Below are 17572 nucleotides of genomic sequence, written 5' to 3' on the forward strand. Positions count from 1 at the left end.
GGATTCCCTGTCCTTCACTATCTCCCGGAGTTTGCTCAGATTCATGTCCATTGAGTCAGTGGTGCTATCTAGCCATCATCCTCTGCTGCCCTCTTCGCCTTTTGCTTTCAGTCTTTCCCAGCATAGGATGTTTTTCAGAGTCGGCTCTTTGCATCAGGTGGCCAAAGTATTGGAGCTTCAGCTTCAGCATCAGTCCTTCCAATGAATAGTCAGGGTTGATTTCCTTTAGGATGGACTGGTTTGATCCCCTTGCTGTCCAAGGGACTCTAAAGAGTCTTCTCCAACCCACAGTTCAAAAGCATCAGTTCTTCTGCAACCAGCCTTCTTTGTATTTTTCTCTTTCTTACTTACTTCACTCAGTATAACAGACTCTAGGTTCATCTACCTCACTGAAACTGACTCAAATTCATTCCTTCTTAGAACTGAGTGATATTCCGTGGTATATATGTACCACATCTTCTTTATCCATTCATCTTTTGATGGACATCTAGGTTGCTTCCATGTCCAACCTACTGTAAACAGTGCTGCTATGAACATTGGGGTATGTGTGTCTTTTGGCAACCCACTCCAGTACTCTTGCCTGGAAAATTCCATGGACAGAGGAGCCTTGTAGGCTATAGTCCATGGGGTCGCAAAGAGTCGGACACAACTGAGCGACTTCACTTTACTTCACTTCACTTCAGGGTATATTCCCAGTAGTGGGGTTGCTGGATCACATGGTAGATTTATTCCTAGTTTTTTCAGGAATCTCCATACTGTTCTCCATAACGACTGTATCAGTTTACATTCCTGCTAACAGTGTAGGAGGGTTCACTTTTCTCCACATCCCCTCTGGCATTTATTGTTTGTAGATTTTTTAATGATGGCTATTCTGACTGGTGTGAGGCGATACCTCATAGTAGTTGTGGCTTGCCTGTCTCTAATACTTAGTGATATTGAGCATATTTTCTTGTGTTTATTGGCCATCTGTATCTCTTCTTTGGAGAAATGTCTGTTTAGGTAGTCTGCCTTTTTTTTTTTTTTTGATTGGATTGTTTTTTTCCTAATATTGAGTTGTATGACCCATTTATATATTCTGGAGATTAATCCTTTGTCTGAATTTGGCAATAAGGAGTTCATGATCTGAACCACAGTCAGCTCCCAGTCTTCTTTTTGCTGACTGTATAGAGCTTCTCCATCTTTGGCTGCAAAGAATATAATCAATCTGACTTCGGTGTTGACCTTCTGGTGATGTCCATGTGTAGAGTCTTCTCTTGTGTTGTTGGAAGAGGGTGTTTGCTATGACCAGTGTGTTCTCTTGGCAAAACTCTATTAGCCTTTGCCCTGCTTCATTCCGTACTCCAAGGCCAAATTTGCCTGTTACCCCAGGTGTTTCTTGACTTCCTACTTTGCATTCCAGTCCCCTGTAATGAAAAGGACATCTTTTTTGGGTGTTAGTTCTAAAAGGTCTTGTAGGTCTTCATAGAACCATTCAACTTCAGCTTCTTCAGCATTACTGGTTGGGGCATAGGCTAGGATTACTGTGATATTGAATGGTTTGCCTTGGAAATGAACAGAGATGATTCTGTCATTCTTCAGACTGCATCCAAGTACTACATCTCAGACTCTTTTGTTGACCATGATGGCTATTCCATTTCTTCTAAGGGATTCCTGCCCACAGTAGTAGATATAATGGTTATCTGAATTAAATTCACCCATTCCAGTCCATTTTAGTTCGCTGACCCCTAGAATGTTGAATTTCACTCTTGCCATCTCCTGTTTGACCACTTCCAAATTGCCTTGATCCATGGACCTAACAGAGAAGGTAATGGCACCCCACTCCAGTACTCTTGCCTGGAAAATCCCATGGGTGGAGGAGCCTGGAAGGCTGCAGTCCATGGGTCGCTGAGGGTCAGACATGACTGAGTGACTTCACTTTCACTTTTCACTTTCATGTATTAGAGAAGGAAATGGCATCCCACTCCAGTGTTCTTGCCTGGAGAATCCCAGGGACAGGGCATCCTGGTGGGCCGCCGTCTATGGGGTTGCAAAAAGTCGGACATGACTAAAGTGACTCAGCAGCAGCAGCATGGACCTAACATTCCAGGTTCCTATGCAATATTGCTCTTTACAGCATCGGACCTTGCTTCTAACACCAGTCACATCCACAATTTGGTATTGTTTTTGCTTTGGCTCCATCCCTTCATTATTTCTGGAGTTATTTCTCCACTGATCTCCAGTAGCATATTGGGCACCTACTGACCTGGGGAGTTCCTCTTTCAGTATCCTATCATTTTGCCTTTTCATACTGTTCATGGGGTTCTCAAGGCAAGAATACTGAAGTGGTTTGCCATTCCCTTCTCCAGTGGACCACATTCTGTCAGACCTTTCCACCATGACCTGCCCATCTTAGGTGGCCCCACACAGCATGGCTTAGTTTCATTGAGTTAGACAAGGCTGTGGTCCATGTGATTAGATTGACTAGTTTTCTGTGATTATGGTTTCAGTGTGTCTGCCCTCTGATACCCTCTTACAACACCTACCGTCTTCCTTGGGTTTCTCTTACCTTGGACATGGGATATCTCATCATGGCTGCTCCATCAAAGTGCAGCCACTGCTCCTTACCTTGGGCGAGTGGTATCTCCTCTCATCCACTAGACCTTCAGTTATGACCTAAATCAAATCCCTTATAATTATACAGTGGAGGTGAGAAACAGATTTAAGGGACTAGACCTGATAGAGTACCTGATGAACTATGGATGGAGATTCATGACACTGAACAGGACACAGGGATCAAGACCATCCCCATGGAAAAGAAATGCAAAAAAGCAAAATGGCTGTCTGGGGAGGCCTTACAAATAGCTGTGAAAAGAAGAGAAGCAAAAAGCAAAGGAGAAAAGGAAAGATAAAAGCATCTGAATTCAGAGTTCCGAAGAATAGCAAGGAGAGATAAGAAAGCCTTCCTCAGCGATCAATGCAAAGAAATCGAGGAAAACAACAGAATGGGAAAGACTAGAGATCTCTTCAAGAAAATTAGAGATACCAAGGGAACATTGCAGGCAAAGATGGGCTCGATAAAGGACAGAAATGGTATGGACCTAACAAAAGCAGAAGACATTAAGAAGAGGTGGCAAGAATACACAGAACTGTACAAAAAAGACCTTCACAACCCAGATAAGCATGATGGTGTGATCACTGACCTAGAGCCAGACATCCTGGAATGTGAAGTCAAGTGGGCCTTAGAAAGCATCACTACGAACAAAGCTAGTGGAGGTGATGGAATTCCAGTTGAGCTATTTCAAATCCTGAAAGATGATGCTGTGAAAGTGCTGCACTCAATATGCCAGCAAATTTGGAAAACTCAGCAGTGGCCACAGGACTGGAAAACCTCAGTTTTCATTCCAATCCCAAAGAAAGGCAATGCCAAAGAATGCTCAAACTACCGCACACTTGCACTCATCTCACACACTAGTAAAGTAATGCTCAAAATTCTCCAAGCCAGGCTTCAGCAATACATGAACCGTGAACTTCCAGATGTTCAAGCTGGTTTTAGAAAAGGCAGAGGAACCAGAGACCAAATTGCCAACATCCGCTGGATCATTGAAAAAGCAAGAGAGTTTCAGAAAAACATCTATTTCTGCTTTCTTGACTATGCCAAAGCCTTTGACTGTGTGGATCACAATAAACTGTGGAAAATTCTGAAAGAGATGGGAATACCAGAACACCTGATCTGCCTCTTGAGAAATTTGCATGCAGGTCAGGAAGCAACAGTCAGAACTGAACATGGAACAACAGACTGGTTCCAAATAGGAAAAGGAGTACATCAAGGCTGCATATTGTCACCCTGCTTATTTAACTTCTATGCAGAGTACATCATGAGAAACGCTGGGCTGGAAGAAGCACAAGCTGGAATCAAGATTGCCAGGAGAAATATCAATAACCTCAGATATGCAGATGACACCACCCTTCTGGCAGAAAGTGAAGAGGAACTAAAAAGCCTCTTGATGAAAGTAAAAGAGGAGAGTGAAAAAGTTGGCTTTAAGCTCAACATTCAGAAAACAAAGATCATGGCATCCGGTCCCATCACTTCATGGGAAATAGATGGGGAAACAGTGGAAACAGTGTCAGACTTTATTTTTTGGGGCTCCAAAACCACTGCAGATGGTGACTGCAGTCATGAAATTAAAAGACGCTTACTCTTTGGAAGGAAAGTTATGACCAACCTAGATAGCATATTCAAAAGCAGAGACATTACTTTGCCAACAAAGGTCCATCTAGTCAAGACTATGTTTTTCCAGTAGTCATGTATGGATGTGAGAGTTGGACTGTGAAGAAAGCTGAGAGCCGAAGAATTGATGCTTTTGAACTGTGGTGTTGGAGAAGACTCTTGAGAGTCCCTTGGACAGCAAGGAGATCCAACCAGTCCATTCTGAAGGAGATCAATTCTGGGATTTCTTTGGAAGGAATGATGCTAAAGCTGAAACTCCAATACTTTGGTCACCTCATGCGAAGCGTTGACTCATTGGAAAAGACCCTGATGCTGGGAGGGATTGTGGGCAGGAGGAGAAGGGGACAACAGAGGATGAGATGGCTGGATGGCATCACCGACTCGATGGACATGAGTTTGAGTGAACTCCGGGAGTTGGTGATGGATAGGGAAGCCTGGCGTGCTGCAATTCATGGGGTTGCAGAGTCGGACAGGACTGAGCAACTGAACTGAACTGAATCCTTTGTCAGTTGTTTAATTTGCAATTATTTCCTCCTATTCTGCAGGTTGTCTTTTAATCTTATTTATTGTTTCCTTTGCTGTGCAAAATCTTTTAAGTTTAATCAGTCCCATTTGTTTATTTTTGTTTTTGTTTCCATTACTAATGGTGGATCACAGAGCGTCTTCCTGTGATGTATATCAAAGAGTGTACAGCTTGTTTTCTGATACTGCTGCTTCTTACTCACCATCTAGCATTGGTTCAGAAGCACTCACCTCCATCAAGTTGTGTTCTGTTAATTGCTCTGGTGTGGTGTTTATTAGGACATGAATTTCTCTGTGATCTATATCTTGAAACCCTTTATCCCCACCTTTCTTTGCTGTATCCACCATCTCTTTCATAATTTTCTTGATTGGCTCTTTTGTAAATCCTGTGACATCATGCACAAAATCTGGACACAAGTTTCCCCAGTAGGAATTTATTGTTACTGGATTGATGGCTTTTAGGGCTTTTTCTGTACCAGTGATAGCATTTTTGATGACATAATCCTTCAAGATGTTCATGATGTTCTCTGTTGAGGTTCTCTTCCACAGCACTGACAATCCTTTCCATAGAGTATCCTGTATAATGAGCCTTCAAGGGCCCCCTGACCCCCTGTTCTAGACACTGAATTAGAGATGTTGTGTTTAGGAGAAAGTAGAATACTTTACGGTGCCTTCGATGTTGAACTCATGGGGTCTGGGTAGCTAGGAGCATTGTCAGATATCCAAAGAACTTTAAAAAGCAGTCCCTTACTAAGAAGTTACTTTCTGACTTCAGGGACAGAGCATCAGTAGAACCAATCCAGCAAAAGTGTTTTCATTGTCAGGCCTTCTTGTTGTACAGTCAGAAGACTGGCAGCTGGTGTTTATCCTTTGCTTCAAGACTTGGGGTTAGCAGCTTTATATGTAAGGGTGATCCTGATCATAAACTCGGCTGCATTTGCACAAAACAGTGGTATTAGACTGTCCTTTCCTGCCTTAAGTCCTGGTCCTTGCTTCTCCTTCTTATTACCAAGTGTCCTTGGTGGCATCTTTTTTTTCCAGAATCGGGCACTTCCATCTATATTAGAAATCTGTTCAGCAGATATTCTCTTTGTTTGTGATTTTCTTAATGGTGCCTGGGAATTCATCTGCTGCTTCGTGGTGGATGAATCTTCTCTCCTGCTATCATGACATTTTTAAAGCCAAGCCTCTTTCTAAAACTATCACACCATCGTTGCTGGCATTAGTTTCTCCAGCTTTAGCTCCTTCACCTTCCTTTGGGTTTGAAAATGAAAGAATTAGTTGCAAGAATACTGGAGTGGGTTGCCATTCCCTTCTCCAGGGAATCTTCCCAACTCAGAGATCGAACCCAGGTCTCCTGCCTTGCAGGCAGATTCTTAAGTTGCCGAATAATGGCTTCACCTTTTCTCCAATCATACTGGTGTCTGTAGGTATGCCTTTCTTAAAGCAATCCTGCACCCATGTCAAAGCTGGATTTTCCTTGTGAGATAAACAGGTATTTCTGAAAAAGAACAAGGGTTTTGAGCTTGCTGGTGTAGCTGCAACCATGGCTTCACAAATTTCCCTTTTTTTTTTTTTTTTTTTTATTTATCTTGAGATGGAGGGCAGGCACAGCTGCAGACTTCAAGCTATGGTACATACCAAGTGTTCAGGGCTTTTGTTGTTCGCGTGATGACTCTGCTTCTTGAGTGCGCTTCTAGCATCACTAGGGGCACTTCGTCTGGGTCCCCTGGAGTTATTTAAGGTTTATGGCATTGCAGTAAACACAACACAAAATAGACGAGAACCGCAAGAGATCACTTTTTACTGTAGTATGTGATTTACTGGAGAAATGAACTGCTCACAAGGAGATGATTAGCATCACTCAGCATTTCTGGCAGATCCTCCCAACACTTGAGCTCACCAGAATAGTAACAGGAGATAGCTACAAAATTATTACAGTAGTACAATGTGGACTATAGTTAATTTATTTCAGTTCCAGTTTAATACTGCATCTTTATATTTGTATACATTACTCTTGAGTGTGAATGGTGTCATGAATGGTCTGTGCACAAGTTCTGATAAATTTTAACTTGTCTTAATAGATTTGTGTGTATCTTACAGTATTAAATGGTAAAATAGACTAGTATCTATTTATACTTTATGCATTCATGATATACCTAACTAAAGAATATTTTTTTCCATATTTCTAGGCTATGTGGTTGGCCTGCAAGTTTTTTCAAATTATCGCAAATCTCAAAAAAAGTTCCAGATATTCATTGAAAAAAACTCCACATATAAATGGACCTACATGGTTCAAAGCTTTGTTGCGCAAGGGTCGACTGTACATACGTATGTAAAAGTAAAGCTAAATCAAAGATAGTGACATTTCTCAGATCCTTAGAGGGAGTTTGAGAGATGGCAAAACTTGAAACTAATACACGAGAAAGATAAGCGGTAATTCGTTTCTTAAAAAACACAACTTCTGGAGGCACCTTTTATAATCATCCCTAAAGTTTCAGTCTCAGTTTATTGATCTTGGCTAATGAACATTCAGCCTCATATGTTGGGAAGTTGGAGGGGCAGATCAGATTATTAAATTTACATAACTCATCATCAACTCTCCTTTCTCTAAATTCATGTCTTACTTATCTTTACTACAGTCTTTCACTAAGATCTTCATCCACCTTTCTCCAAGTCCTGAGGCTTGCTGTCATTTGCCATCTCCATCATTTTTGTCTCAGTCCTGTGCTTTCTAGGGCATCTTCCCATGGTCTTTCTTGCCATTGTCTTAACTTGTCCCTTTCTATCCAAGTGCTATGCTATAAATTATATATTGTATAAACATAATACTGTGCTATTTTTGCATTTTAAAGTATTTGTGACATATTAGAGGCTGGAAGCAAGTTCCATCAATCCAAAGTCTCTGTAATAGCAATAGTATATAGTATAGCCGTTCTAGTTGTAGCATATTAGTACTACTGTAACTCCCCTCGAAGTGTATTTAATCTGTTATTAGTTTAATAAATGTGGGTGAGCTTTATTTATTGGATTCTCTTCTGATCTAAACAGCAGAAGCTAGTAGTAGTAGATAAGCTGTGTAATATCGCCTTCATAGTTTCTGATTACTTAATATTGACTACTGTCTAATTACAAATATGATGCTTACATCAAACACTTGGATTTTGAACAAATAGTTTTAATACAGAGGAAAAATTTGCTAGCTTTTCATGTTTACCTGCTCTCTAGCAAGTAGTTGGATATATGACTAAGAAAAGGGGCAACACAAGTCTCTTGGTCCCTAAGTCCACAGAAGATCTTTATGGAGATGAAACTGGGACAGTGCATTCTTATTCATAACTTTAAGCTATTTCTAGGGAATCTTAATTCCCAAGAAATTATACAGAATCATCATTCTACTCAGTCATCAAACTGGCTCACATCCTAAGAGTCATTTGGGAGTATCTCAGAGGTTTAACTCCTGGGAAGCCAGAAGGCCATGCTAGCTCGGGTCTTCCCTAACAGTCCCAGACCTTATGGAGAGCTCTTAGATCAGCGCTTTTGAAATATTAACATGTGCGTGAATCACCAGGTGATCTTGTTAAACTATAGATTCTGCTTCAGTAGATCTCTGGGGTAGTTCTGAGTCTGCCTTTCTAAGAAGTACACAGCTGATGCCAGTGCTGCCGGTCTGTGAGCCACGCTTTGAGTACAAGGTCTTACTCTGCTGATTCTCAGTCTTGTGTCCACTGGAATCAGTGGAGAGCGTTGAAATTGCTGGTGCATGAGTCCTACCTTAGAGAATATCTGATTGAACTGGTACAAGGCAGTGGCCCGGGAAGCAGGATTTTTCAAAGTTCCTCAGTTGTTTCTCATGTGTGGTCAAGCTGGAGAGCCTGAGCCTTAGACGTGATCATCCCAGCCTTGGATGTGATTCTCACCCCTCTTTTACATTAAGTCTCATCATCTTTATCCCTCTTTTTCTCCATCAGACTCACCTTGCAAAAACAAACAAGCAAACAAAAAAACTACACACACAACATCACCAAAAGAAACAAAAAAACCTTGCCCAACACCCTACCTGTAACTCAAGCAGCTGAATGTGGCCACAAGTCTCCAGTGGGTCCCAGTACTGCTGGTCTAACTCTTCCAGCTTATTATTTCAAACCTTCTCTTCTCTCACCCCCTGTAAGCGCCCCCTCTCCATTCTACACAAAACTCATCTATCACTTTAAGATAAGAAAGCAAACTGGAAGAATCACTTTATCTTTGCATCATAACCATATTCTTTTCCTGCTTTCTGCACCCCCACCATGCCCTGGCTCCAGGCCCTCTCACTTATCCAGTGAATCGCCTCCTGAAAAGACCCCTTTCATTCCTGAGTCCTAAGTGTCCCACTTTTCTGGATTATTTCCATCGCTCTTTTTTAACAATTTCTTTTTAATTGGAGGATTACTACTTAACAAAGTTGTGTTGGTTTCTGCCGTACAACGTAAATCAACCATAAGTATGTGTATACATGTATCCCCTCCCTCTCGGACCTCCCTCCCAGCCTCCCTACCCTTCTAGGCCGTCTTTTATGTGCCGTAACAGTCCCATCACCAGCAAAGCCTTTTGAGCCATTTTCCAGTCACTGCCCACTTTCTCTGCTCTTCTCTCACTTGCCAGTCCAACAACTCTCTTCAAGTCTGAGAAGTGACCTGCATGCCAGATGCAGGGTTTATCTTCCTGGGGTCTCTCTCACCTGCATTTGATCCAGGGAGCACTCCCTCTTTATTAAAATTCTTGGTCGACATCATGTCCCTCACCTGGGTCACTCTGCCTCACACGCTCTCACATACACTGGCCCCAGTGTTGCCTCTCCAGATATCCCCAACTGCCTCACCAGATATCCCCAACTGCCTCACCTGTGCATGGCTGAACCCTCCCTTTTCTCAGGGCTCCTATCCCTCATTTCCTGACAAAGGCCTCCCCTGCACTTTCTTTACATGAGTCTTCACCACCCAGCCCCACACCCTCTGTGTCTGCTGACTGATTTTTCACCACCTGGAATATTTTCCTGGGCTTTTGTCCATGAATTTATCAGAGGGCTCATCCAGTAATAAAATAAACTCCAAAAGAGCTGGGACTTCGCTTATTTAATTTTCTGCTTTCTGCCCAGAATTTGATCATGTCTGACACGTAGTAGACACTCAATAAATACATGCTAAATACATGAATGTTGCTGAAACCTTTCTCCAATTCCCCCTGAGAATGCGTAAGCCCACTGGCTGTCCATTAGAGACAAACAACTCAATTGCAAAATTTCCCTTCTGATTCATAACTGAATGTCAATGGCATTTCTTGTCACTGATGAAAAGAGTTTATGTATTCTAACTAACTCACTAGCTGTCTCCGCCTTGATTCGTGGAGCTGGTTTGTCTTCCTTTTCCTGTAATGAACTGGCATATCTTTGGCCTCTGTGTGCACGTGTCTACAGACTTGCCTCAGGTCTCCAGGGAGCAACTATTCCAAGAGCTTGAATTCTTTAGGGGAAAAAAAAAGAACCCATTTCTTTAAAAATACATAATTGCTGCCTCTCCTGAGATATTTTTACAGTGTGTCCCTGGAGGAGGAATTCCAGCTGATGGGCCAGTGCAGGGCAGAGGCCCCTAGACAGACTGTCTGGCTCCAACTCATGCCCTGTGCTAACACGGCTAATAGGCGTTAGAATTTTGATGTAGAGAAGCGCCGTCCTTGATCCTGACTTTGTTCTACAGTGGTCACATCCGGCTGAGAGGCACAGCTGAGGGCCAAGAGGTGCTTGTTTTCTTCATCTCCTCTCTGTCTCTGTTTCTGGGGCTCTTGTCTCTTTCTCTCTCTCTTTCCAACAGATGTCTTGGGAATAGGTTCAGTATTTCATAGAGTAGTACACAGAGTAAATTTCAAATGGCAGAGGTTCAGTTTGCCCCACATGAAACTTCGAGCTGATTGGAACTGTTCTACATGTATAATACACATCAGAGCTGCCACAAAACCCTGTTATTGCCTTTATTATCCCGCTTTCCCCCTCTATCCAAATTTTCACTGTCACTTCATTCCAGACCCTAAACTCAACACTCACTACAGTTAAACTGAGAAAAGGCAGTAACCCTTGATTCATAAGGTGCCCATAATTCTACAAACATCTAATGAAAACGAGCAAACATCTCTGTATAAAACTTGGGTTCAGTTCAGAAATATGTTAAACTCTCAAATGCCTGATAAAACCATGGGATTGTAGGCTCTGACAACTCCTGGCTGGTGGTCTGGCGAGGGAGAGGGTGCCCAACATGAGAGTGACCTTTACCAAATTCCTGCTCATCTTTTTGGATTCTTACATCTGTGGGCCCTTCTGTTGGAAAACAGGGCACTGGAGTCTGCTTACTTAGAGTTAGCTATTCCAGTGACTTAGTAAACTGGAGGGAAGAGGAGTAATATTAGATATATGAAAGTAAGCCCTCACTCGACCTTCTCTTAGAGACAAGACCAGCACCTCTTACAAGCATGGTTTTCCTTGGCTTGTGGGATGGCTGTTCGTAGCCCTTCTGTGCCAGGCTTTCAACATAGCTTTCAACAGGCCTGGCTGTCTCGAAACCTTAGCAAAATACAGCTAGTTCACACTCAGGCAGACCTCAAACCGAAACTCTCCCAGTTAACAAATGATGTTTTGCCAAAATGCTTAACTGAGTCCTGGCTCTAGGAGACTGTGTGATGTGGGATTGCCGTAGCTCAAGAAATAAACCAAGGGCCCTGTCATTGCCATGGGATTGCATTCCAGTGCGATTCTCAAGAACAGCTTTCATCATATCCTATGCTAGAGTTCCTTGTTGGAGAATTCCTGTTGGTTTTTTTAAAAATTATACTTGTTTGCATGTCCACTGGCTGCCCAAAATGCATTCTTTATAAATTTTCCTATCACCACTTGGGTTGCATGGAGAGTTACATACTACAGAAGCGTGGCATCGATGAAAGTAACAATCAAAGAGGAACAGTATGTTTTCCCCCCTTCCCATAAATCTGATCTGTAAATGCAAAGAATGGGAGGCATGAACATAAGAAATTTAAAAATTGTATCTAAAACTTAAAAAAGGAAAATTGGCAAATAATAGGATAAGACTTTAAGCAATCTATTCTTGAGAAAGAAAACCTTTCCTGTAAAGACATTTCTGAACCCCCGTCTGAAATATACATCTCTGGAGCAGTAATCATCAGAAACATAATGGAGTCCTGTGGAGCTCGGTTTTATTGTCTTGCATCAGTGAACATTCCTCAAAAGCATAGAGTGTCACTAATGGAATTATATGTTTTCATGCTATAATTACATTTGATTTTTCCTGATATTTCTGTAGGCTTTTTGTTCATGGTCCCTTGACTAGACAGAATATTTACAATTTTTTTGTGTGTCATTAGCCTATTCAATCCCCACACCCATCCCCCTCATAGTAAAAGAGACTAGAAATGGGACTTTTTAACAGAAAAAAGACCTTTTTTTTTTTTTAATTTTTACCTTCAGAGATTACCCATCAACATCAGCAACAAAACAAACAACAACAAAAAGAAATAAGAATTTTATACTTGAAGGAAATAGAGCAAGAGAGCACTCTGAGTTTTGAAACTCTTTGAGGCACAAAATGGGCACTTAAGCTTTTTGTTCTTGATCTTGAATGAATACTTGTTGGATGAAATGGAATTTATTTGATCTTGCTTGCCTGGTAGCTCAGCTGGTAAAGAATCTGCCTGCAGTTTGGGAGACCTGGGTTCGATCCCTGGGTTGGGAAGATCCCCTGGAGAAGGGAAAGGCTACCCACTCCAGTATTCTGGCCTGGAGAATTTCATGGAGAGAGGAGAAAGAGACATAAGCAGTTATAAGATTGACACCCAACATATGATTGTCTTCTCTTCGTCTTCTCCCACATCAAGTCAGCTTTGCCCAACATCTCAGTGACCTCTTTCCTTCTAAGCACTCAGTTCCTATTCTGTACATTTTCATCACTACAGAATAGGAGAATGATACTTCAAATATGCGTACACTCTAAGGTTTCCCCCCCCCTCAAAGAATATTAGAAGTAAAAGGGAAAAGAATGATTCTTGGTATATAGGTGTGAAATGAAGAGAGTCTTCTGCTTGCTAAGTAGAGTAAGTTTGGGAGTCTATATAAACAATGCTAGTCCTGACCTGGGTTGTGTATGCTTATCATAAAATGAACTGAAGTTAGCATTACCTTTCCCCAAGTTTAAATACATTTCTTGAAATGTCATTTATTAGATCACTGAAAACACAAGTGTGGTTCTCTGTCCTCAGATCCCTACAATCTGGCTCCTAGCCCAGCCACTCAACCCAAATCAGCCTCCAAGGTCTTCCAAAATAACTTCTCAGCCAAAACCAATAGTATCCTCTAGACTTGTCAGCTGCATCTGAAACCATTTTTTCCTCCCTGCTAACACCCATTCTGGTCTCAGATTCTGAAGATTCGTCCTTTCCAGGCTTTCTATTTTCTCATCTCCAGAATCACATCCAGAGCAGTTCTCTTTTAGAGATCTTTCCAACTTTGAAATTTTAAACACAAGGTTTGTGCATGAATTATTGCCCTAGCTCCAGCCCTAAACTCTCCTTACTTTTAAAAATAAAGTTTTACACCTCTGTGCCAGGCTTTCAACTGTAATTAATTGTGGTAAAGTACCAACTCTGATTTTCATTCTCAACTCCTTGCTGCTGTATAATCTCTTGGTTTCTATAAACAAAAATTAAGTCACTTTGACTTTTTGCTAATCCCCTTACTTTCATTAAACTTCTAGATGTATATATTTTATTTTTATACATTATGTATTACATTTACTGAATTAATGTTTCTTAGTCATCCTCCACCCTTCCCTCTTCATCCCTAGTCAAATGCAGGTGAGATCATACTTTATAAAGATTCAGATAAATATTGTCTGTTGATTAGAATGCAATTAATAATGAAGGTGTGGTCCCATCAATCTCTACCAGCTCTTCCTATCCCACTCCAGACAGCACTGCCTGCTCAGGTCCCACAAACATCCAATAAATCTACCTTTCTCTCTCTTTTCCACTTCTTAGTTGTTGTCATTCTTAAAAGGGTGTCCTTTACTCTTTTTAACAGATCCGCTCCATTCTTCAGTGGAGAATTACCTTTCTCCAAAGGACTTTGTGGAGTATATGTAAACTCCTATGAACCAGCTTGCTTCCTTCCTCCTCTTCTCATGAATATATAGCTTTATGTGAAAGCATATCGAAGTCATCTTTCTGTGCATGTCAATTCCTGTAAATTCACAGATGTATCAGTATATCTAGCATATTTTAGATAACACTTTAGAAAAGCACCTTTTCTGTTAATCAGGAAAATCTTTTGCATTCTTAGGTTAAAAATCCCTACAGTCTCCCCATCCCCACAACCATATACACTTAAGATAATTTTCACTAACCACAGTTATTATTAAAAATTACTTCATACTGTGTGCATTTCCTTTTCAGGATCCCCCCATGGCTGTAACCCTTGGACTTCGAATGGAGGAAATGATTTTTAATCTTGCTGATACACATTTATTTTTTAATGATTTAGAGGTAAGAATTTTAAAAAGTAAGAATCGTTGTATCCAGCTATTAAAACTCATATCTTTTCTAGATATATGCAGATAACCTCGAAAAAAACCTGGAAAGATAGAAATTTAGCTCAAGAGAAAAGTAAAGTTTCTGTCAAGGGAGACATTGTGTATGCAAAATAAACAAAAGCTAAATTGTGTTCATGAAAGATATATATTTACTGGCATACACTGAGAATAGAAATGTCTTCAAAAAGAAGGTCTTGCCTTGCTGTCCCATACAATACACCCCTGTCCACTGCTCCTGGTCCTTGTAGTGTCTCAGCCACAATTCATTTTATCTTTGGAATCAACATTAGCTTTTCCAGATCATTAACCAGGATGCAGTTTAGGTTAATGACTGCACAATAGTCATAGATACTGCTCCTGGTGCTATCATGGATCATTAAATTGTATAGATAATTTGAAACCTAATTCTAGCCATTATCATTCCCTATGTATTCCTCTTCTGGGTAAAACCTTGCGAGAACTATTTATGTAGTACTTCTGACCAGTTTGATTGCATTTATTTTCTCTCTTTTCCTAATTTATCCTTTCATTTCCAACCTTAAATGAAGAGAAAGTAAAAGCAGTAACAACAAACTGAAAGAACCCAAGAAAAATAGCCTCAGGATAGCTGAATAAGTACTGTAATAGGGTATATAATCTGAGTGCTAATGGTCTGAGTCATTAGGTATTTAGATGATGAAATTTGAAATAACTGAGTAGCATGGGCACTGGGAAGAGATTGGCACAACTAGACTGAAATAGACTTTTCTTTCTCTTTTTAAAATGATCCATTCAAATCCATTCGATTTTTTTGTCTCCTGGTTTCACAATGAAATTAAAGTGTTTACCTATGATCACAGTATGAATGAAGATGGGGATTGTTATTACTGAATCTGCACCTTGTGTTTGACATTTCCACTAATTAGTTACCAACCTTTTGTAATAAATACATTATTATATAATTTTTGTAGAGAAGATACTGTAAGGTCCATCAGCATAAAAATCACATCTAAGTTTACCTGCTAAGTGGTAGAATTGGGATTTGAAACTTTGGAATCTACCAGGCTCCAAAACACATATTCGACTCCCATACCACACTGAAATTAACAGACAGCTGAGAGGCCAAGTTAGTCAGTGTATTAAATAAGGTTTTTTTTTTTTAATTGACAAGGTCTGAAACCCAGTTTTAAGGCATCTCAAATAAAAGATATGTTGTTCAGCATATCCCATAAATGTATGGGCTGGAAATATGTGTAATAGCATTTTCTTTCTTATTCTTTCTTCATTGAGTCACTGTTTTTACTGGATAATAAAATTTTAAATTCTGTTTAGAGAGGTTTTATTGTTTTCTTTAATAGACAGTATGAAAGATCAGCATTCTTGGGCAAGTCTTCCAGTTTTAGATAATAAGAAATAATAATCACCTCTCTAAAACCTGATATAAATTAACCTTGCTACTTATTTCTGTCTAGTGTAAAGAATGATTATTTATATACAAGATAATAGAAAACACACTTTAACCTTTTAGAAACTTGAATTTTTTATACATGTATGGTGATAACATATAACTTACTGGTTTTTCTGTTGGGTAAAATGGAGGAGTCTCATTCTGAAAAAGAATTCTTAAAATTATTATTCCTCTCAAATCTGTGAAACACACACACACAAAAGAAGTTTAATGTGATTTTACCCAAGTTTATAGCTTTATTTCATTTCAATTATTATTTTTTACTAGACATAAATGGAATAAATGACCTTTTAGGTTTCTTAGTGATACTTTTGAAGCCAGATGGAATAAATTTACCACCCAACTTCTAACAGAACACTAAAGTGAGAATTTAAAAGTAGTGTACGATGAATTTAAATATACCTTTAGCAATTTTGACATGAATATTGGCATATCAGAAACATATGGCTGGCTCTTGTGCTTTAAGAATTTTTATTTTGGATTAGATACTGTATAAACTATATCTTTAAAATACCCAGCAGGATCTCTGGTAGAAATAGTAAATGAGAAAATATTGGTATTGACTTTCTCTTCTCTGATTATAGCTTTTTAGTTGTGCCTTAGAATGTGATAAAAATTCCGTTCAACTCAACCACTAAAACTTAATATCCAACAATAACTTACTGAATCAAAGAAATGATTTTGTATCTGCATATAAATTGATTGAGTTCTCAGACAAGAAACACACACACATGCACACACATCCAAGTGGCCCAAGCAAACTCAAAGGCTTATACTAACTTAAGTGAGATAAACAAATACTAAAACTAACAAATCTATAGCTTTCAAAATCATTCAGTCCAGTTACATACATACCCACTATCCTTCTGCATCTGATTTTGAAACTTTACTTTTTCCCAGGTTTTTATTTCAGTAAACCTCTTACAAGCAAACCTTGGCATGCGCTTCATGACTGGTATTACTCTATATATGCTTCTACTGACATAGAGTATGTTAAAGAGACTTAAAGAGAATTCCTTAAGAGAATAACTCCATGTTTTGCTTATTATGTTTTTTCCCCCTTGTGCATTTAATCTCTGGGGATTCCTTTTTTTAACCTAAAAATCTATGTGAGACAAACCCTTCAATAGAAACTGCAACATGTGTAGTAACAGCTGCTCTCACAGAATTCCTTGAAAGATGCACATTTAAATCCTCTTAATAGAAACTTCACTACATCCTTTCCAACTGTAGAGAAGGCAGATGCTCACTCTGCTGCCCCTAAGAAGTGGATGCTCTCCATTTAAATAATATGTTATTTCAGTTAAAATAACTTCCAGAAGAGAAGGCACCAAGGAGTTTGGCTCACAAAAGTGAGAGAAGACTGCTATGGATTATAACTGATAAAGATCAGTGACAACTTTGCGGTCACCTTCTAAGACCTTCTAAAATTAAAGAATTTAAGATCAGTGCCAGAATTATTCCAGATGCTTGCGTTCTTACACTAAAGTTTGTTAAAGCCAGAGCATGAAACTCTTTTTAGTATTTTAGGTTTTAGTCAAAATAATTCTTGTAAAGTTCCTCTAAGTGAATGCTAATTGAAGAACAATTATTTAGATTTTTCTAAAAATGTAAGTGATTGAAGTTCAAGTTTCTTTCACTGGACTGTAATCCTCAGGCACAGGTCCAGAGTCAACAAGCATAGTTAACTAGGCATAAATTTAAAGAAAAGTTCCATTTGGAAAAACCTCAAACATAACTTCAAATATGGAACGCACGGTCCAATAA

At 39.7% G+C, this 17572-nt stretch overlaps 1 protein-coding gene across 10 annotated transcripts in view; it reads left to right on the forward strand.

The window, feature by feature from the left end:
• EYA4 (EYA transcriptional coactivator and phosphatase 4) overlaps positions 1-17572 on the forward strand; it is a 358775-nt gene that overhangs the window by 323841 nt on the left and 17362 nt on the right. For all 10 annotated transcript variants that reach the window (XM_055535668.1, XM_055535669.1, XM_055535670.1 and 7 more), the window contains one exon: positions 14222-14311. In XM_055535668.1, coding sequence (XP_055391643.1) covers positions 14222-14311 — 90 coding nt within the window. The remainder of the gene's footprint in view (positions 1-14221; positions 14312-17572) is intronic.

The sequence above is a fragment of the Bubalus kerabau genome, chromosome 9, assembly GCF_029407905.1.
Source record: "Bubalus kerabau isolate K-KA32 ecotype Philippines breed swamp buffalo chromosome 9, PCC_UOA_SB_1v2, whole genome shotgun sequence".
NCBI lineage: Eukaryota > Metazoa > Chordata > Mammalia > Artiodactyla > Bovidae > Bubalus > Bubalus kerabau.